This window comes from Neovison vison, chromosome 6, assembly GCF_020171115.1.
Source record: "Neovison vison isolate M4711 chromosome 6, ASM_NN_V1, whole genome shotgun sequence".
In the NCBI taxonomy this organism is placed as follows: Eukaryota; Metazoa; Chordata; class Mammalia; order Carnivora; family Mustelidae; genus Neogale; species Neogale vison.
Genome location: NC_058096.1, coordinates 109,197,021 through 109,218,622, shown reverse-complemented (window position 1 = coordinate 109,218,622; position 21,602 = coordinate 109,197,021). Strand labels below are relative to the sequence as shown.

Genomic DNA, 21,602 nt, shown 5'->3' with positions numbered 1-21,602 from the left:
GAGAAGGAAACGTCAGAGAGCCGCGCCGCCGCAGGGATCCGCTCAGCCTGGGTAGCCGCGAGTCGTAGAAAATTACGTAAAAAGGCGGTAGGGGGGAACCGGGACCAAGACCCGGCACCCACCGTACGTGAATTTCCCCCCGCCCTCCACCTCGGACTCTCCACCAATCACAAGGCCCCGCTTCCAGTACCGACCTATTAAGGGAGGGACGATTTATCTTGTTACAAGTCTGGGAATTTCATTCATATTGAACTTTACGCTGGATGCGGGAGCGGAGGGACACAGGAGAAATGGGCGGAGACAATTACTCTAAGCCGACCGTGAGGGCCAACGCGTTGCTTGAGATCTTACTTTACCCTCTTGGAACAAGCCCGGAAGAAAATTACCTCGGTTTCACTGAGAAGAGGCCGTGGACGCAGACAGGTTTGGATACGGATTCAGCTTCCATCACTTAGCGGTGAGAACATCCCCCTTCCCTTGCCCCCCACTCTAGCCTAAGCTTTATTTACAAACCTGAGGCGGTTTATTTACAAAACTGGCAGTGTTGTGAAATTTTAGTGGGAGGAAAGCTGTAAACTGTCTAGCACAGCGTCTGGCACACTAAGCCCGCAATGAGTAACCATTATCACACTTAGGAGAACTCTTTGATTCTCCCCAGCTCCTTGTTCATGACAAAATTCTAGGTGTCTCCCTTGATTCCGCCCCTGTACTCCCTATCCAAATCTTTGCCTTTAAACTATATCCTGAATCTGTCCACTACAGTTCATCTCCACTACATCTCTGCGCCAAGTCTCATGATCCTAGCAAGACATCCTAAGTGACCCCCTGCTTCCGTTCTTAATATTTTAATATCTTATTAACTCCTGACCCCAACCCCGTGATTTTTTGCAAGCATGCCAGATCATGTCATTCCCCTGCTCAAAACCCTCGAATGGCTTTTCATTGCACTTAACACCCCAACTCTTTATGCAGGCTTATAAAACTCTGTGTCTTAATAAAGCTGGGGGAAAAATTTTTAAGCCCACTATGATCTGTGCCCTCACCTAGTATACTCCTTATCATGTTCCAGCAAGCCTAGTTTTTTTTTTTTCTTTTTTGAATACACCAAACTCATTCCTAAGGCCTTTGTTCTAGCTGTTCTCTCTGCCTGAAGCACTCTTCCCCATGAGTGACTCCTTTTTACACTCAGATCAGTTGAAATGTCACTACTTCAGGGAAGACTTCCCTGACCAATGAAAAATGGCCACTGCTGAGTCCCTTATTCTTACACCATCCTATTGTTTACATCCTTACTGCCCACACTCACACAACCGTAGGCCAGTTTCAAGAGAGCATAATCTAAACTGTTCACACCTGAATAGGACAGCATCTTAGAACGGAGCCTGCCACAGAGTAAAAGTTGTTTCAACTGTGATCTTCCTATGCTGGCTTCTTATACTTCAGTCCTCAGATCAAACTTGGCATTGGTCCCCTTCTCCCCCTTCCAAACTTATAGCGTTTATTAGATTACGAAACTGTCCAATTTTTCCTTAATATGTATTATCTATTCCCCTTATTAAAATATGCACTCCAAGAAAGCAAGGATCTTATCTGTTTTGTTCTAGTGGCTGTGACCCTAGTGGCTCGCACTGTGCCAGACCCAGAGTTGTGCTCAATAATAATTCCTGTTGCAAAAAACAAAGGCATAGAGAGGGGACAGAATCTATTCAGGGTCACTGAACTATTTAGTGGTGCAGTTTGAATTCTCACCCAGAACTGTTTGAATCCAAAGGCCCTATCTACCCTTGGCTCATACAGAGGTAAGGGGGACGACAAGGCTACTGCTTTCAGGAAGATGCCTACTGGAGGAGAGAGGCCACCTAAAAGAGGAACCAAATTGCATTTTATGGTCATATTTACCTTTGCACCCTGCCACACCTATACAAGTCATAAACGAACTAAGAAACCAGGAAATGGCCAAAATTCATTAAGTGGAGACTTTGAGAAAAGAGTGGTGTCTTCTGCAGGGTGGAATCCAAAAAGGTTTCATGACAGTTGTAATGTGGCGGGAGAGCTAAGAAAGCTAGCCTGCGGGCTCTTTTGTTAAGGAGCTGATAATGCCCGGGGCTCTCGCTTCAGACCGCAGGGGTTTCTATCCTGGCTGCTCTCCCGTTGTGACCTTAGGGGTGTGTTACTTCCACTTCTCTACGCCCTAGTTTAGCTGTTGGTAAAAACAAACGTACTCAACTTAAAGGGCTCTTGGGAAGACTGAGATAATACAAACAAAGGTGCTTTGCTTTACACAGTGCCGGCCCGCAGTGAACGCTATAAATGTAAACTGTCATTGTCATTACATTACTAATCAAAGCGTGCCGACCTTACCAGCAGCTATTGGCTGACTATGGATGCGCAGAGCAATAGAAAACTTCCTATTTCTCTGGACTGAAAGGCGCGATACCAGAAGCGGCCGGTTCCGGCTCCAGGTCCCAGCGCCGAGGATTCTTGGCCTCAGCTGAGCTAGTTCTCAGTCCCGGGGAGAAGCGGGAGGCCGCTCTAGTAATGTCAACCTCCAGTTCTCGGTGGTGCTTGGCCTGGCGCTTGCGCAGTAGGGGAGACGGCTGGCGAGGGGCGGGCCGGGCGAGCGGGGCGCGGCGACGCGCGGAGGGTTTGGCGGAGCGGCCCTGCCTTCGCAGGTAACCGCGCGCGAGCCGGCACCGGGGACGGAGGGCTGGCTGGGGAGGCTCTTTTTGGATCCTCAGGTCTCGGGTTCGCTACGGAGTTTGCTGGCTGGGGCTTCCCGGTTCCCAGAGTCCGGCCGGGCAGCTCGCGCGGCCCGGACCGGGACAGCGTCGGAGGTGGCGGCGAAGCCCCGGGGAGAAGGCTGTGGGTCTGACGTCCATCTCACCGCCTGAAAACCCCCCACCCCAGCGCTCCCAGGGGCTGCTTTTGAGAGGGAAAGAGCCCATGTTTAGGAATTTAGCCCTCTCGAGTTTCAGAATTCATTCCCCAGGATCTGGCTTTGGGCTGCGCACTTCAGGAACAGGATTTCAGGATCTCGCAGCCTCTTTTATTTTGGAGCGAACTAAGATCTTCCCCACGTAACTTTCATCTCTTTTCCTCAGAGCAGCGCTAAGCCATTCCCGTGTGCGGAGACAGTTACCGTTTACCCTCTTACACCCTTCTTTTGCGTTTCGTGCTCTCACGTTCTTTTACCTGGCCCTATGTGGCCTCACTTCCAAAGCCACTCGTTCTGGTAATCCTCTTCTGGATCCATTCCCATTTTCTGGAGATTTTCTCAAAACTGGGTTCCTAAAGTACGTTTGTAAGTAACACGGTTCTCAAGTCAGACAGACGAGTTATAATCCAGGGTGCTGCCAACCTAAGTATGTGACTTCGGGTAAGTCCCTTAACTTCTTCAAGCCCCAGTGTGCTTATCTGGAAGTGGGGACAACCATATTATCTCTAGGTGGTTGAGGGCAAAAGGAGGTAAAGAACGAAAAGTATTTAGCATGCTACCTTGAACATAGTAAGCATCTGGTTGATGTCAGTTATTTTTTGACCAGGTAATTCCCCAAAGAAGCATGACATTCTTGGAATGAAATGGAAAGTATAATAATAGCAATAAAACATTTTCCATCAGTCATATAAAGAAGGTTTTTTAAGTGATGTTACTTAATGCCGAGGAGTGCTCATTGGTCAAGTGGTCCTTGATGGTACCTTGGTCAAGTGATGGTGCAGTTTGATACAGTCATCTTGCAAAGCAATGGAAATATGCCAAGAACTTTAGAAATGTAACTTACTTCATTTAACCAATGCATATCTGAAAATTTTCTTGGAAATAATCATAGGGCAGAAAATTTGCAGAAAGATGGTAATTATAGCATTATCATTGTGAAGCATTTAAATTTTGTTTTATTATTTAAATTGAAGTATAGTTGATATACATTATATTAGTTTCAGTTGTATAACATAGTAATTTGACAATTATATACATTACAAAATACCACTGGGGCACCTGGGTGGAGCAGTTGGTTAAGCCTTGGACTTGGACTCAGTTCAGGTCTTGATCTCAGTTGTGAGTTCAGGCTCTGTGTTGGGCTTCACACTGGGTGTGGAGCCTACTTAAACCAAACAAAACAACACACACAGTAAGCATAGTTGCCATCTGTTACCATACAAAGTTACTACAATATTATTGGTTATATTCGCTATACTGAACTTTTTTTCCCTGTGACTTAATTGTTTTATAACTGGAATTTTATACTTCTTAATCCCCATCACCTTTCACCTACATTTAAATTTTCTACAGTGGAAAATGTTAACATATATGGAAGTAGAAAGCCACCATGTGCTCATTACCCCACTTCAACAATGATTAGTATCTTGCCTATCTTGTTTTAAACCTACTTAGTGTCCAAAAATAGGAGAACAGGTGAATAAACTAGGGTACCTTTATGTAGAGTGCTGTGAAGCTTTTAAAATAACGGAATTGTATATATGCTATTATCACGAGTTTGAAAATTCAAAAACTAACATCCAATTTGTGTAGAAAAAGAGATGGAAAGGAAGTACAACAGAATATTAACTAGTTTCCTTTTGATGTTGGAACAGTGGATGATTTCCCCCCTTCTGTTTTTAGATATAAGTATTCCATAAAAATTATGTATTGTTGTTATAACAAAGAAACAACAAACAAAATCTGAAAGCACTGCACCTGAACTAAGCACAAAGAATATGCTAGAGCAGCTTCACTGTTACAGAGAATAAAGATACCTCTTTCTGCAGCTGGCATTTGTGGGAGCATTCGTCTGCCACATCACGTTAGTGCTTCATATTGAACTAAATGTCAGCTAACAGGTCCACATCTTTAACCCACCATCTGCTATGTGTAAGTGATTTGACTCTGAAATTTTATTCCCCTTACTTTGACTAGCATTGCCCCTCAGGGTAGGCAAAGATTTCCTGTGAAGAGATGACTCTCCCATTTCTTCTTTTCTTCCTTTCCTGAGCAGGATTCCAACTCCTACTTCATACATTTTTACACACTCCCAAAACAACCACTTCTAACCATTCAAGTAAGATAATTTTGTTTTATCACAGAAGTTTTCTTATTCAAATCGGTTGTAGTAACATCTGACCAAAAATTTATTCTGCACGTGGTTGATAAACTGGATCTTCTTCTTCTTTTTTTTTGTAAAGATTTTATTTATTTATTTGACAGAGAGAGAGAGAGAGATCACAAGCAGGCAGGCAGAAAGAGGGGAGGGAACAGGCTCCCTGCTGACCAGAGAGCCCAATGCAGGGCTCGATCCCAGAACCTTGAGATCATGATTTGAGCTGAAAGCAAAGGCTTAACACTCTGAGCCACCCAGATTCCCCAGATCTTCTTTTTAAATTGACAAATACATCTTTAAACAGTGAAGGAAGGGGATCATCTTAAAGAAAACGTGTAAATGGAAAAAACAACAACAAGAAAATATATAAATGAGTTTTGTTTCAAATCAATGTGTGAAAAACTTTTGTTTCCTAGGTATGCCAAGAAGCCTTATCACACAGATGTCCTTCGAGATAATATGGATCAGTCCGGAGTTCACCTCTGGGTGAAAGCAGAACCCTTTATAGTGGGTGCCTTGCAGGTTCCCCCTCCATCCAAATTCAGTCTTCACTATCTCAGGAAGATATCCACCTATGTGCGAACCCGAGCCACAGAAGGAGCTTACCCACGCCTATACTGGTCCACATGGAGGCACATTGCATGTGGGAAGCTGCAGTTGGCTAAGGATCTGGCCTGGCTTTACTTTGAAATATTTGATAGTCTTGCGGTAAAGACACCAGAGGAGCGCCTGGAATGGTCTGAGATTCTGTCAAACTGTATGTCTGAGGATGAAATTGAAAAACAAAGAAATAAGGTATGGATTTATATGTATGTGTATGTGTGTTTAATTATTTTGAGAAATAAACTATCTTTAATTTTTGTACTAGCTGTGCAGTATGTGGTTTTATGTTAATGGCTATTGTGATCCCAAAGTGCCATTTTTTTTTAACTGTTTCAGTTGGGCAGTATTTAATGAATTAACCCTTAGTAATCACTACTCACCTACTTCCAAAGCACTAATGTTACAAAAACCCTGTAGTTGAGGGAAATGCTTTCACTGACTTTAAAAATATTTTAAGGTGAGTGAGTGGCTATGAATCATTGATATGTTACAGTTAGAGAACCTGACTAATTTTCAGTGAGGATCTCCTATGTGCTGGGATTCAAAGGTGACTGGAACAGCATCTCTGCTCTCATTGAGCTCTTAGACTAGCAGGGGAAGCTGGTGTGTAAAACAAGTGCTATTTGATAGTGTGGAGTGTGTAATAGTCAGAGTGTGCATAGAGTACAGAAATAGGATAGGGAAGAGAATGGTTAGTTCTGGTGATGGGGAAAGACTTCACAGAGAAAGTATATTAATCAGAGTAGGCTCATTACAGTAACAGGCAATCCTGCCATTTCAGTGGCTTAGCACAGTAACAGTTTTTTCTCATTCATGCAGCAGTGTAACATGGGGCATCTGGTTGGATGAGTCTCTAGGCTGCTGTTGTCCAAGCAATGACTCAGGGATGTAGTCATCTTCTATCTTCTGGAGCCACAATGTTATTAGCTTTGCTAATAACATTAGCAAAACAAACAAAACAATTAAACAGTTAAAAACAGTTAAAACAGTTAAAAACAAACAAAAAGACATTCTAATGTCCTACGGTAACAAAGGTTTGTTTCTTGCTTATTTTACACGCAGTCTGCACTTTAGCTAGGGCTAATGGTTATGGCTTGGCTTTGTGTGTCTACTCATTTGGGAACCCAGGCTGAAGAAACATATTCTGTATAGTTAATGCCTATTCTGTGACAGAAGAGAAGAGCAGCAGAGCAGGAGAAAACTCATGATTCCTCTTAAAACTTTTTCTCTGATGGAACATAAACTATAGTTTCATTCCATTGGCTAAAGCTTTGTTATATGTCTGTGTCTAAAATCAGGAAGATGGGCAGCTAAACTACTTCACAGGAGATAGGGAAATCCCATGGCCATGGATCAGGCTGTATAAGCCTCCTAGAGGATGTGGAAGTGAATAATTGCATTATTATAATACAGTTTGCCCCAGCCGTGCCCACTAGGGCCTCAGAGTCCTTCACTTCCATTTCTTCATGGAACATTTTTGGGAGACTTGAAAGTGGTGTTTGTCAATCCGCCCACATTCCATTGACTGTAACCCAGTTATACCATGTCTAACTTCAAGGGAGGCTGAGAAATGCCATCTAAATATGGGCCCAGGAAGAAAAATTTTTTAGTTAGTATCTAGAAAAATATTTAGTTAGTATCTAGCCACTCTCTGCCACATTGGATAGTATCTAAATAAAGCTTGGAAATTGAAAAGTTTGCCACGAGAGGAAGGACATTATAGTTATTCATTAATTAAATGTTGAGTGCCTACTGTGTGTGAGGTACAGTACTAGATGCTGGATTCAGAGATTAATCAAACCTTCAAGAATCTCCACAGATTTTTTGAGTGCTTATTATGTGCTAGATTCTATGCTGTGTACTAGGAATGTAAAAGTGAAAAAGATGAGAATCTTAAAGTCTCATGAAGAGGAAGGTATATGAATAATGATAATGTAACATAATTGTTAAATGGAAGTAGGTATAAAATCAAGGAATTTTGCTGAGTGAAAAAAAGCCAATTCCAGAAGGTTGCATACTGTATAATTCCATTTATATAACACTCTTGAAATGACAAAATTATAGAGCTAGAGAACAGGTAAGTGATTGTCAGGGATTAAGGAAGGAGTGAGGGTGGGAGGGAAGTAGGAAGTAGGTGTGGCTATAAAAGGGCAACATGAGAGATCCTTGTGTAGATGGAAATGTTCTGTAACTTGGCTGCATCAATGTCAACACCCTGATTGTGCTACTGTATTATAGCTTTGCGAGATGGGAAACTGGATACAGTGTACCTGGGATTTCTCTGTTAGTTCTTACAACTGAGTGTGAATCTACAATTATCTCAAAAAAATTTAATTAAGAAAGTAGCATTTTTAAAAATATGTAGATTTATGGGATTCTGATTGACAGTTGATCAAACAGTCTAGGTGGTCCTGAGAATCCATGTTTTTCAATTCCTTAGTTATAGCGGGTTTTAGCCAGGTTGGGAAGCAGAGTGAATAGAGCTATAGTATCAGATGTATTACATTTTTGTGTCTCCTGTATGTATATGGGAATGGATATAGGAGGGTAATCATGAGCTTCAAATCCTGAGCTTCAATACCTTTCTTCAAATAAGAAATGACTTATAAACACCTCTCAAACCAATAGTATTTTTTTAAGTCAAATACTCTTATGAACTTGATGTAAGGGGCGCCTGGGTGGCTCAGTGGGTTAAGCCTCTGCTTTTGGCTCAGGTCATGATCTCAGGGTCCTGGGATCGAGTCCCACATCGGGCTCTCTGCTCAGCAGGGAGCCTCCTTCCCCCTCTCTCTCTGCCAGCCTCTCTGCCTACTTGTGATCTCTCTCTCTGTCAAATAAATAAAATCTTTAAAAAAAAAAAAAAAAGAACTTGATGCAAACCTGAGTCCTCCTCCCCACAAAATGCAATTTCATAATTCGTAATTCGTAATTTCAAAGATTACATACAATTTCAGATCTTGCATTAACATCCTAAACTTATTTGAAAAGTCTGTGAGCCTTCGGTTAGACTAAATTGCATATTTTGGTGAAATTTCCTTTTCCTTTCTTCCATTTATTTATTCAAAGGACTAAAGTTTGTCCTTTTTTTTTTAACTGCAATTTTAAACTTCTGAAATACTATACGTTTAAAAAAATATGTACTTCATCCTCTCCTCTTCATCGATTCTGGGGAAAGAATGTCTATGGCCATAGAGGCTGCATAGCTTTCCAAGAAGGTAAGTGACTCTAGTTTAATTTGTTTTTGAAACTCCTATATCTGGGTATTAGAAGCATACATATCAAATGCCAGCCACTTTTCTACATTATTCTTTTTAGGATTTGCAAACTGTTGTGAATTTGATTTGCTGTATTTAATTAATTGTAGACTAGGAACTGATATGGTTTGGGACATGTATTCATCATCTTTTTTCTTTTTGGCCAGCTTTCAGTGAACACCCTACAGTTTCTGCTCTTCTTATACATACAGCAGTTAAACAAGGTCTCCCTGAGGACATCTTTGATTGGAGAAGAGTGGCCTAGTCCCAGAAATAGATCTCAGTCTCCTGACTTGACTGAAAAATCCAGTTGCCATAATAAGGTACTGTTTAAATCTTGGTCTTCTTCTTTGAAAGGGACAGTTTATGAAGGAGATGATTTGCCTTCATTAAAAATCATGTTGGGATTACTTATGTAAGCCAGTCCTTTGTTGGTGTATTTTGTTTGGCTTTTTCGTTTCATTTCCTATTATAAAACAAAATATTTGCAATCTTCATCCAAGTAGAGAAGTACTTTCCATTCATTCCTTCAGTGACACAAAAATCACATGATTTGGGGACAGATTATTCACTGTACTCATTAGCATTCTCATTTTTGCAAATGTTAATGAATTTGAATCTACTAATTTGACTAAGTTAGGATAAATGAGAAGATGTAGTATTTACAAAGTCTGTTGAAATCTACTGAAAAAATTTCTACAAAAATACCTTCTAATATGTTTAAGTGATGTGCTTTCATATACTTAAGTTCCTCATGCTTGTGTCCTATGATGACATATTTATGTCATATGATGTGACAATCTAGAAGTTAAACTTAACTGCCTCACATTGTGAGTTTTAGAAATTGTGTCATTTCTCTTTTTCTAAAGAAAACTGAAATGTTTTTACCTGTTTATGTCAAAGTATACTAAAAAATCTTAAGCAACACATAGATCTTGGTACGACTGCCATACACAAGTTCTTTAAAAATGTTCTGAGGCAAACAACAACAACAAAAACTATTCTGATATTTGGTACTTTTATAATCTCCTTTTTCAACTAAACCTATCCACCTGTATGTTGCATGTTAAGATTCCTTCTGGTTGTGCTTCTCATTTTTCCTGCTCACTCTTCTTCATGAGCTCCCCACTGGCCCCTACACGCCACTATTCCCCCAGGATTCTGCCTGGGCAATTTTATCTTCTCGCTAGACATATTCTTTAAACATAATTCTTCTCTTCTCATGACTTCACATATCTCAATGACTCCTGAGTTTGTCTTCATCCTAGATTTCCCTCCTCATGTAGGTGTTCTATCTATACCTGAAATTCAGAATATTCAAGTCCAGGTGTGTTAGTGAGGCCAGTCGTTGTCTGTCTGTCCACATGAATGGGCACCATGTAAGATGGGGTTTTGAACTAAAGTAGTCTGCATTCAAATTGGCTCTTACATTCAGTATCCTATGATTTTAGGCAAGTTGGTTAACTTTCCTAGGTCTTGGCTTCTCTTTTGTAAATGGGGATGGTAATACCTATTTCTGAGTGGTTGTGGGAATCTAGAATACATTAGCGTGAGAATTTGTTGCGCAGTAAGCATCAGCAAATGGTGACTCTTGGTTTGTGCTATAGCATGACCTCTCTGAACAACTGATTTAGACCAGATATGGACACATTCATAGATATGTATTTGAAATTGGTCTGCTTTGAATGGATGACCTGGCCCAATCAGTGCCCTCAGAAACTGAAGAAATTACCAGTTTGTGCTGGGTGCTTGAGCTGGGAGCGCAGGTAGCATTGGTACCAGAATAGCCACCATATTCATGGGTGACCTGGAGTTATGAGGGATTAGAAACTCTGAGGTAGTCAGAGAAAAAGGCAAGAATGGAACAGACGTGTAGAGATGCTGGCGAGAGAGAACCAGGAGGCTCAAGATGGCCTTCCAGTTGCACTTCTGATGAGACTTACCTGTACTTCAGTTTGGTAGATGACTGTGTGTCCCTACAGTAAAATCTCCCTTTACTCGAATTGACTTCTATTCCTGAAGCCAGAGAAAATTACCACCAGCTATCAATGCTCATTCTCTTAGCACCCATACCTAGTTTTCTGTCAAGTCTTTCTTATTCTGCCTAAAAATAACTCTGTTTTAAAAATCTGTCCCTCTTTGGGTGGCTGGCTCAGTGGGAGGGGTGTGTGCCACTCTTGAGCTCAGGGTTGTGAGTTCAAGCCGCACATTGGGTGTAGAGTTTACTTTAAAAATAAAATCTTTAAAAATAAGTTCTGTTTCTTTTCTTCCTTTTATATAGGTCATACTGACATTTGGGGGAGGCCTTGATTTCTATAATTAGGTCCTACCTGGTCACCCTGCTTTTAGTCTACCCTTCGCCTACTACACAGGACTTTCTAAATGCAAAAGGATTCTGTTGGTTTTTGTCAAAACTCCCATCAGTAATTATCATTGTCACTGTTTTCATCTCGTGCTCCACAGAGCCACCTCAGAGCCTGCTGTGGGTGAGGGGATGCAGTAAGAGGTGAAGAGTGGCCGCTCTGCTTTGACATGTTCTGTGGTGTCCCAGTGAGAGTGTATTAAAAAGAAAAATAGGGTTAGCTATTTAGAAATCAGTTTTAAAGTCCTTGGCACACAAGATAAAGCACAGATGCTTTAGTGTTTTAATAGGCCTTTCATGACTGGTCCCTACTACCAGTTTTCTGAACACAGCAGGTAATGTTACTGCTGTGGATCTTTGCATATGCTATTCCCTAGACCTAGAATGCCTTTTTTCCTTGTCTGTTGGCATAACTACCAGCATTAATCAAGAATCTGTCTAAACAGCACTCTGTGATGATTTTTTTTCCCCCAAGAGGGGTTCCTTATTCCTCTCAGGCTCATAGCATGTCTTTACAGATCTCTGCTGTAATTCTTATCTCATTGTATAATAGTTGCTTGTATTGTCTTTTCACTACATAGGCGCTGAGTTCTTGAGGACAAGAACTATGTCCTATTCAGTTTGCATAATTTATCACCTAACACTGCTCATACCACATAAGAGATGTTCAAGAAATACATGTCAAATGAATGAGCCAAGTCACTGAGACATCTGCCAACTCAAAGCTTATTCCAAAAGTGGTAACTTCTCTTAAATCTAGCTACTGTAAGGGTAGATGCATTGTTTCATCCAGTGGAATTTGAAATTCCTCCTGTAATAAGAGAAGGTAAATAAAGAAAGCCCGTGTTTCATGGAATGAATGTCCACGGTGGCTATTTTTATGTTAGGTCTGTAACTTACTTACTAACCATGTGATCTTAGGTGGATTTCTTAACCTTTCTGTATCTCCACTTCCTCATTTGTAAAATGGGCATGGTAACGGCATCTATTGCAGGATGGTTGCTAGGATTATTAAATATGTTGAAGTTTGTACAACCCTTTGTGGTTAGCGCACACTAAGGTTTAGCTATAATATTACTTTTGAACTAGCTAAGGAAGGGAGAGATTCTGTTTATGCCTATCACATAATACCAAAAAATCATTATAAGGTTTATATTGTTGCCTTAAATGCTTTTTTAGGAGATGAGGCAAAGTAGAAATACAAAATAACTAAAATATACAATTTTCAGGTCTTATAAAATCTGTTCTATTAAGAGTGCTTTATTTTGATATTTTTTAGAACTGGAATGATTACAGTCACCAGGCATTTGTCTGTGATCATCTGTCAGATCTCCTTGAGCTACTTTTAGATCCAGAACAACTCACTGCATCATTTCATTCAACCCATAATAGTCTAGTCTCTCGCGAAGCTGTTGTGGCCCTCAGCTTTCTTATTGAAGGTACAGTGAGTAGAGCCAGGAAGATATACCCACTTCACGAACTTGCTCTGTGGCAACCACTGCATGCAGAAAGCGGCTTCTCACGGATCTCTAAGACCTTTTCTTTCTACAAGCTGGAAGCCTGGTTGAGAGCCTGTTTGACTGGGAATCCATTTGGTACATCTGCTTGCCTTAAGTCTGGGAAGAAATTGGCTTGGGCTCACCAAGGTATTTTTTTAGTATTTTAATATATTTTAAATTGAATGACAAGTTAAGGAACCTAATATTCTCTGGTGTATTAATAATCATACATCTTCTATAGACCTACAAAATATTGCTACTATAAGAGAGAAAAAGGGAACTGCTCTCTTTTGTCTATGACTTTTTTTGTCAAGGCAGCAGTAGTCTGAGAGAGTTGATTTCAGAGTCCGGGTCATTCTGGTCACAATTAATGGAACTCCAGCTTCAGTCATTTGTCTCTTTGCTCTGCTTTTCTCTCTTCTGATCCTTTCTCCCTCACCTTCTCATGTGCTCATTTGTTGAGAGCCTTCCTGTTTTCTCCACACCGCAGCTGAGTTTGACCATTCCACAGTTACAACCTCAGAGAGTTGTTGTAAAAATGGGATCCTTTTAAGGTACACAGACACAAACAGATGAGACTTTTCTAAATTGGAAGTATCAAGTTAAAGTAGAGAATATCTGGCCTTGGTTGCATCAGATACCTATTCCTGACAGTCCGGCGATGGCTAACAGGATAGGTTCAGGGGCTGTATGACTTCTGGGGGCCCAGGTATGAGTTTAAAGAGGAGTAGGTGCCTACACTGAGACAAATGCCAGGCAAAATTAATGAAAAAAGGGAAAAAACATGAACTATAGTTCCACAATCTCTGAATTTCAGGGATAAAGAAAAAAATAGGTTCCATGTAATTTTAAAAAATCAGTTTTGTGTCAGATTTTTATAATGCTAAAAAAACATAATGATTGAACATTATCTACAGACTCTAAAGCAAAAAGATTGTGATCCAAGAATTCTATATCCAACCAACCTATTGTTCGAGTATGAGGTCACAGACTTCCAGATATCTAAGGGTCCCATAAATATATAGGATATTACATAATTCTTGATGGTGATAAAAGAATATAGGCTCAGGCAAGTTTTTAAATGTTGTTACAGTAGTCCTCAGTAGTAAGAAGAGGATATCTAACCTATCTAGCAGAGCTAGATAATAAGATCACAAATAATTTGTATCTTCTTTTACCACTAGTATTTGAAAATTATTCACAAAAGCCATGCATTACTTATTTAATAAAAGGAAGCATTAAGAATTGGTAATTTTTTAAAAAAGTAATAGCATACTTATGTGACCTCTTCATATTTGACTAGTATTCTTTATGGGGTGTCCTGCTGGCTTTCAGAGAGGTACTGTCTTAGAAAAGCCAGTCACATAACAGTGGGACTATATAAGGAGGGCAACCCCTGCACAGAGTATTTGAGTGTATAGTTTGTGCAAGGCACTGTGTATGAAAGGAGTTTGTGCTCTCAGTTACTAATGATGTAGGGATCAAAGGCCTGAATCCAAATAGAATTCATGGAATGATGTGGTAGGTAGCTTAGGAGGGGGTTGAAATTAGTATTGTGGTGATTTAAAGAGATTATTTATGGATTGGTATGATAAATTAAAGCAATTTGGAGAAGATACTTGAGTTGTTGAGTTGGGCCAGCTCTAGCCACATGACCTTAGGCACTTTACTTGAAAGTTACACATGAAAAAAAAAAAACCTTAGATCTATAGGCAGTCTTAATGGACTAGAAGTTTTAAACAATTTTTATCACAGAAAATTATGAAATATTGCAAGCATACAGAAAAACACAGAGAACAGTATAGCAAATACCTCTTTACCCAATGTCCAGATTGAACATTTTTCCAAAGCTTACTTGTATCTGATTTTAGACACTTACACACATAGGCATATGTAATCTCATATGGTTGTTTGTTTTTCTTTGATTGAAACTTACTTCATTTATTTCTATTTTTCTTAAATAGTTGAAGGGACGACCAAAAGAGCTAAGATTGCTTGTAATACACACGTGGCCCCTCGGATGCACCGCATGGTGGTGATGAGCCAGGTTTACAAGCAGACCTTGGCCAAGAGCTCAGATACTCTGGTGGGGACACATGTGAAAATTCATCGTTGCAACGAATCTTTTATATATCTGCTCTCTCCTTTACGGTAAGCACGGTTCTGATGTTTTGATCTTTTCTTTGAACTGGGATTGATCCTTTTTTGCCATCAGAGAAGAATTTTGTAGTCAGCTGTTCTTTTACTCTTACTCTCATTTGGAGGAATTTACCTCATTTTTTCATTTTTCAGATCTGTGACCATTGAGAAATGCAGGAATAGCACCTTCGTCTTGGGCCCTGTACAGACTGCTCTTCACCTCCACAGCTGTGACAATGTTAAAGTCATTGCTGTTTGCCATCGTTTGTCCATCTCTTCTACAACAGGCTGCATCTTTCACATTCTGACGCCTACACGCCCCCTGATTCTCTCTGGAAACCAGGCAGTAACTTTTGCCCCTTTTCATACCCATTATCCAATGTTGGAGGATCACATGGCCAGGACTGGCCTTGCTACGGTGCCTAACTATTGGGATAATCCAATGATTGTGTGCAGAGAGAACTGTGACACAAGTGTCTTCCGACTCTTACCACCTTGTGAATTCTATGTATTTATTATCCCCTTTGAAATGGAAGGGGACACAACAGAGATACCTGGGGGTCTTCCGTCTGCATATCAGAAAGCACTGGGTCAAAGAGAACAGAAGATACAAATCTGGCAGAAAACTGTGAAGGAGGCTCGTTTGACAAAGTGAGTGTTTTCTAGAGAAGAATTTGTCTTATGTAAAACTCCATGAGAAAACAAATTAATCTGTACACGTGTACAGCTGTACTAAAGTAACAAAAAAGATGTAATGTTCTTTTGTTAAGGTCAGTATTCCAGGCTCTTTGGCTGGGGGATGGGAGCAAGTGGATATTCAAGAATTAGACTCCCTTCTTTTCAGAAACTTTAGTTGATAGATAACTTATGTGTATGAAAGATCGTATGTAGAACATGCCACATGATCCAATACTTACATGAATTGGTTTTAGTTTTTAGTTCTCTAAATTTTAATTCTCTAAAAGAATTTAGTTTTAAATTCTCTAAACTTTAATTCTCTAAAAAACTATCATTGGTTCTCAACTTTGGTTGTGCAACAGTCTTCCAAGAGGCTTGCTCAAAATACGGATTTCCTGACTCCTCCATACCACAGACAGACTCTCCGAGGGCGGATTCCTAATGCTGCTCCATGGACTAATGCTAGTTCTTGTCCAAGTTTTCCCTAATCCATGGTAAAATGTGAAAAATAAGTACAGTGTTGTAAAACAAAGCTAAATTTAGTCTGCTTAAAATGTTGTTTTTTTACTCTGAAATTATATCCTTCCTAAACTTGGGGTGCTAAAATATCTTATTTCTAGATTACATGCTTATGATAGTAGATGGTTGCGGTTTATTACATTCACCACAATATTTTATCTCAAGGGTACTGATCTTTGAACTCTGGAACCCAGGGACATGCTATACGGTTAATAGAGGTTCAGAAAACATCAGTGTGGGTGGTCAGGGATGATTTATAGAGGAAGTAGAATTCGTGTTGGACCTGGAAGAATTAGCAGTGTTTGGATAGGAGCTGAGGACTGGACAGAATACTTTTATGGTGCATCTGACCAATCTTTTTTTTCCTTTGGGGTCGGAGGGGTGGCAATGTTACAATGTCAAGAACTGAACAGAGCAGTTATCTGGAGGGAATAAATGGAGAACTAGAAATAATTTTAATGTCTATCCCATTAAAGTACTTTATAATCACCTGGAGTAAAATGAACATGAATTAGTGTTCTTACATTCTTTTTGCTCTTGATGGCGCTTTTAGGGATCAAAGGAAGCAGTTCCAGGTACTGGTGGAGAATAAGTTTTATGAGTGGTTGATTAACACAGGACATCGCCAACAGCTGGACAGTCTTGTGCCCCCTGCTGCCGGCTCCAAACAAGCAGCAGGATAAGACTCCTACGTGGAAACACTGGTGGGCATTTATAATGTAGACCACTTAGAACAAATTATCTTGGGAAAATCTTAAAAGCATGCTGCAGAATATGATGTTACTGGCCACTGCCTCTTTTCTCTGCCAGGTCCACTAGCATATACAGACTTTTACATACCCATTTTTACCACATCTTATAGTGAAGACCAACCAAACTATTCCATAGGTGGAGCCTATGGAATAATGGGCAAATATTAACAGCCAAGTTTTGTCTTCTTTGCTTCTTACCTAGTATAGGTTGTACTGTTCAAAGATACTACTTTACCCATACATAGCTTTCAGTTGTATTTCCCCTTCCTAACACATCTCTCATCTTTCCCATCACCCACATACAAATCAATTAACTGATATTTGTTAATTACACATAACATTAATAAATTGCCAGAATTAACCCAAATGAATATTTGAATACTGAACTCTAGAAGATCACAGAGCCAATAGAAGAGAGCATGAATACAAATTCATTAGAAGTCCTTTAATCTAAATAAAAATTCTCTTTTTTAATACAGAAATTAGTTTACTTTTCTATTTTGAAAGCTTATTAAAGGCTAACAATAGGAAAACAGATAAAGGATTTCAAATAGTTCACAGACAAATACAAACACAAAGATATCTTTACTTACAATTAATGTAAGATACTGTTTTTCTTCTATCAGATTGGCAAGTATCAAAAGCTGGTATATAACACTGGTAAGGTATTTTGTTTACCACTGGAAAAAGTGTACATTTGTGCAACATATTTGGAGGATAGTTTGACAAAATAAAAATGATAAATGCACACATTCTTTGACTTAGCGATTTCACTTCTTAGAATTTATCTTATAGATACACCCATGTATGTAAAGATCTGTTTAAAAAATATGTTCATTGTAGCATTGTTTGAAATAGCTGTAGACTAGAAAAAACCCAAGTGCTTTCCAATAGACAGCTGGTGCCTAATGCATTGGTTCCTCTATGTTAAAGAATGCATCTTTAAAAAGAATGAGGTCTATCTGTAGGTGAGATAGTAAATCTCTAAGCTGGGGTTTGGAGGGGTGAAGGCAGAAGAGGAGAGTAGAATACCGCCTTGTCTGTTTGAAAAAAAAGAGGGGTTATCACACATGGCTGTATGCTAATTATATGCCTTAAAAACTTCTAAAAGGACATAAATCATTGAAAGTGTTGGTCTTTGAGAAAGGAGACTAGATGTCTGGGTGATTGAAAACTTATTCTTAATTTTTATTGATACAGAATTTACATACCATGAAATTCAGTGGCTTTTATCAACATAGTGACAAGTTTGTACTACCTTCACCACTAACAAATTCAGAATATTTTCATTACCCTAAAAACAAAGCCCATACGCATGGACAGTCACTCTTCATTTCTCAACTCCCAGTATCTTCTCTTTTCTCTAGTCCCTGGCTAACACTAATCTACTTTTTGTCTCTTGATTTGTCAACTCTGGACATTTCCTTTAAATGGAATCTTTGGACATGTGGCCTTTGTGCCTGGCTTCTTTCCCTTAACATCATGGTCTTAGGGTCATCTATGTTGTAGTATGTGTCAGTACGTCCTTCCTTTTTATGGCTGGGTAGTATTCCATTGTATGGATATATCACACTTTATCTGCTCATCAGTTGATCTGAGATTTGAGTTGTTTCCCCTTTTCAGTTGTTTTCACTTTTATTGTGAATAATGTTGTTATGTACTTTAGTGTATAAGTTTTTGTATAGACATGTTTTCAATTCTCTGGGTACATACCTAGGATTAGAATTGCAAGTTTATAGGTTTAACTTTTTGAGGAAATGCTGAACTGTTTTCCAAAACTGTAAAAACTTATTCTTGTTTATAGATTGTTTGCATTTTAAATTGTGTATTACTTATTACACACAAAAAAAGTTCATAATACTTAGTAAATGCTGAGATTAAGAATCAGGAATCTGATGAGGATTAAAATCCAAAGGAAATAAAAACTATAAGAAGGTGGAATTTTAATTGAGGCCAACCCTGAATAGCCTGCCACTTTTTCATGTCTTTTCTTTTATTATGAACTAAAGTGACCTTCAGAAAGAAGGAATATAATTAATCTTAAATCTTACGTATTTAGCACTTTAAACTTTCACCTGACCTTGATTTACATGATTTTGTAAATATAAGTTTTTTCTTACTATTTGCATGAAGGCAATAGAAAATTAAGTTACTAATATTTTTCTCTTGTTATTTTCAGGGCCCTGGAAACAGGAGGGTGAATGGAAGATGGTACATGTCTTGAAACTCAATTGGGAAGATGCTCTTGCTGCTTAAGAGACATTGCAGTTTTTTCCTTCCTATTTAAGACCGTTCCTTGATTTCCATTCCATATTGATATATTACTGCTTAGGTCGAATTTTAGATGAACTTCTGACTATCCTATAGACAAACGTATTGTTTATAGAACATCAGAAAGCTCATCTTTGTGTTGCCAAAATGAAGTTGATGAAGGCAGTTTCGTTGTATGTTAATATTGAAGTAACTGATTGTAGATTTGCAAGTAAATTTCACATTTTAATTTATATGATGAAAGGGTCTCATCCTTTCTATAGTTAAATAAGAATTTTATAGTTCTTTGAAACTATTTAAAAGGAAATTGCTACTCCTTTTAAAAATAATTGGGATGAAAGTATAGTTTGTTGGTATATAAATATAGCAGAAATAGTTTTATACAAAGATATTTTAGTCCTTAAAAGTATGAAGCAATGAAATTGTGTAAATTCTTTATTTTTCATTTTCTGCTTCACATTTTCAGTAAGTAAACTCTAAAAAGTAATTTTCTCCTTTTGATAAAAAGATAGAGATTTAATTTTAGAAAATGTTTTATGGGGGAAGGAAAGAATTTTTCCTCTATCCTAGGTTCTTTAGGCTTTAGTCTATTAATTAAATCGACATAAGACAGATTAACAGGAGGCAAACAATTTTAATTAGATTTCTATGGGCGCCTCATAAGAATATGAGTCCCAGGAACAAGTCAGGCAGTTGACTTGTATGCCATCCTGACCTGAGTAATGGAATATAGGCCCAGGGCTTCAGAGGGAGGAGAGTAATTCACAGAATGTTAAGAAGAGTAGATGTGTGGCAGTTAGATGTTTGCCTTGTCATACAGATGGCTCATTCAGATTAAAACTTCCCTGTGGTAATAGCTTTCCTTCTGGGCCAGGCCCCCTATCTGAATTACGTTAGGTAGTTAAGGGAAGTTTTTCTTGAATTTGCAGGGTCTTCATCACCTTTAGCTCAAAATAACTCACATACTAAAGTAGCACATTTTGGGGTCATGTTTTCTCCCTCTCAGTTACCAATGTCACTTCGTGACGTTATAGCAAAATAAAGTTTACATTTGATTGAGGAAGCTGTATTCTTTAAGATAAAGGAAAAGGAATTATTAAGTTATTAAATAATTATTAAATTATTAAATGAATCCACTGATAAACATTGTTTTGTATGCTCAGTGGTCATTGAATTAGTAATTATATTAAAAAAGGGTTTGATCTAAAGTGAAAAATTCTCAGAATGTGTGTTAATTCTAATTGAGATTTTCAGTTTTTATTTTAAGATGAAATTCAAGAGAGAATTCAATAAAGAAACACTGGAGTAATAGAAGTGTGTTTTGGAAATTGCTATTAACAAAATTAATGGTATCGCTTCGATATTCTCTTTCCTGTTTACCAAATTCAGGAAGATAAGCATATAACATTGTTTCTCAATAGTCTTCCTAACAAGGCACATTTACCATTTTTTGAATTAACCATAATTTATCCTGGGAGAATCCCATTTGTTGGATGGCTTTATTCATAAAAACATGAGAAAGATGGACTTTTAAGAAGAGAGTACTTGACCAGGAAAATGAAAGTAGAGAAGGATTGACTTGTTTTTTTTTTAATTTACATAAAATGTAATCTCATTCCAAAAGTCAGATGTAATAGGTACCAAGAAACGTCCCTGAACAGGTTCCCATTGAATATCATGGCAGAAAAACACCACCAACCAGGCAGCAAGCTGAGCTTAGCTCAACCTTGGCAGGACTGTGATTCTCCCGGTAGCTTTCTGTCCCTCATGCTACATTCTGTAGAGCCCTTTCTTGTGGATCAGAACTTGTATGTCCTGAAAATTTTTCAAACTTAAAGAACAGTTGCAAGAATCTGAATCCCCACATATGCCTCGTCTAGCTTTACCACTCACTAACATGCCATACATTCATTTTACCACTTGATAGTAGTCGTATTTTTGCTCAGCAATTTGAGAGCAGGTTGCAGACATCTTAAACCTTTACTCCTATAGACATTAGCATGTATTTCCTAAAAATAAAGACATTCTCTTCTGTAGTTGTAGTACAAATTACTAAATTGACTAAATTCAGGAAATCTCACAATGGCATCATATACAGTCCGGATTAAAATTTTTGCTAATCCTCCCAGAAATGTCCTTTGTAGTGACATTTTCCAAACATAAGATCATGCATTGTGTTCAGGAGTCATTACATTTTGTTGCTTTGGAACATATTACTTCTGTTCAGAATTAGAGGGTGGCTTTTTGACTCTCCCGCAAGCTCTGTTGAAGAAAAAAGAAGACACTGGGGATTTCAAGGTGGTGGCTTGCTAGAAAACCAAATTGCCCAGGTAAGGGGGACTTTTTTGTTTTTAACTTTGAAAACTTTGGCTGGGTTTTGGTGCCTTGACTCAGCAAAGTCTACAATACAGCAAGGCTTGGTAAGCATTAGA

The 21,602-nt window shown here is 38.8% G+C and overlaps 1 protein-coding gene across 3 annotated transcripts; it reads left to right on the top strand.

Annotated features, from left to right (window-relative positions):
* Window positions 1-19: 19 nt before the first annotated feature.
* Window positions 20-20,481, top strand: TBCCD1 (TBCC domain containing 1). 3 transcript variants are annotated; one of them, XM_044251949.1, is made up of 8 exons: window positions 20-457; window positions 5,510-5,888; window positions 9,118-9,273; window positions 12,592-12,751; window positions 14,776-14,962; window positions 15,104-15,601; window positions 16,701-16,851; window positions 19,079-20,481. In XM_044251949.1, exons 2-7 carry the CDS (start codon window positions 5,553-5,555, stop codon window positions 16,828-16,830), a joined length of 1,467 nt encoding a protein of 488 aa, XP_044107884.1. In that variant the 5' UTR covers window positions 20-457; window positions 5,510-5,552; the 3' UTR covers window positions 16,831-16,851; window positions 19,079-20,481. The 3 variants fall into 3 exon arrangements, with proteins under 3 accessions (XP_044107884.1, XP_044107882.1, XP_044107883.1); XM_044251947.1 differs by having other exon boundaries at window positions 21-457; window positions 12,592-12,958; XM_044251948.1 differs by lacking the exon at window positions 20-457 and adding an exon at window positions 2,618-2,672 and having other exon boundaries at window positions 12,592-12,958.
* The last annotated feature ends 1,121 nt before the right edge of the window (window positions 20,482-21,602 follow it).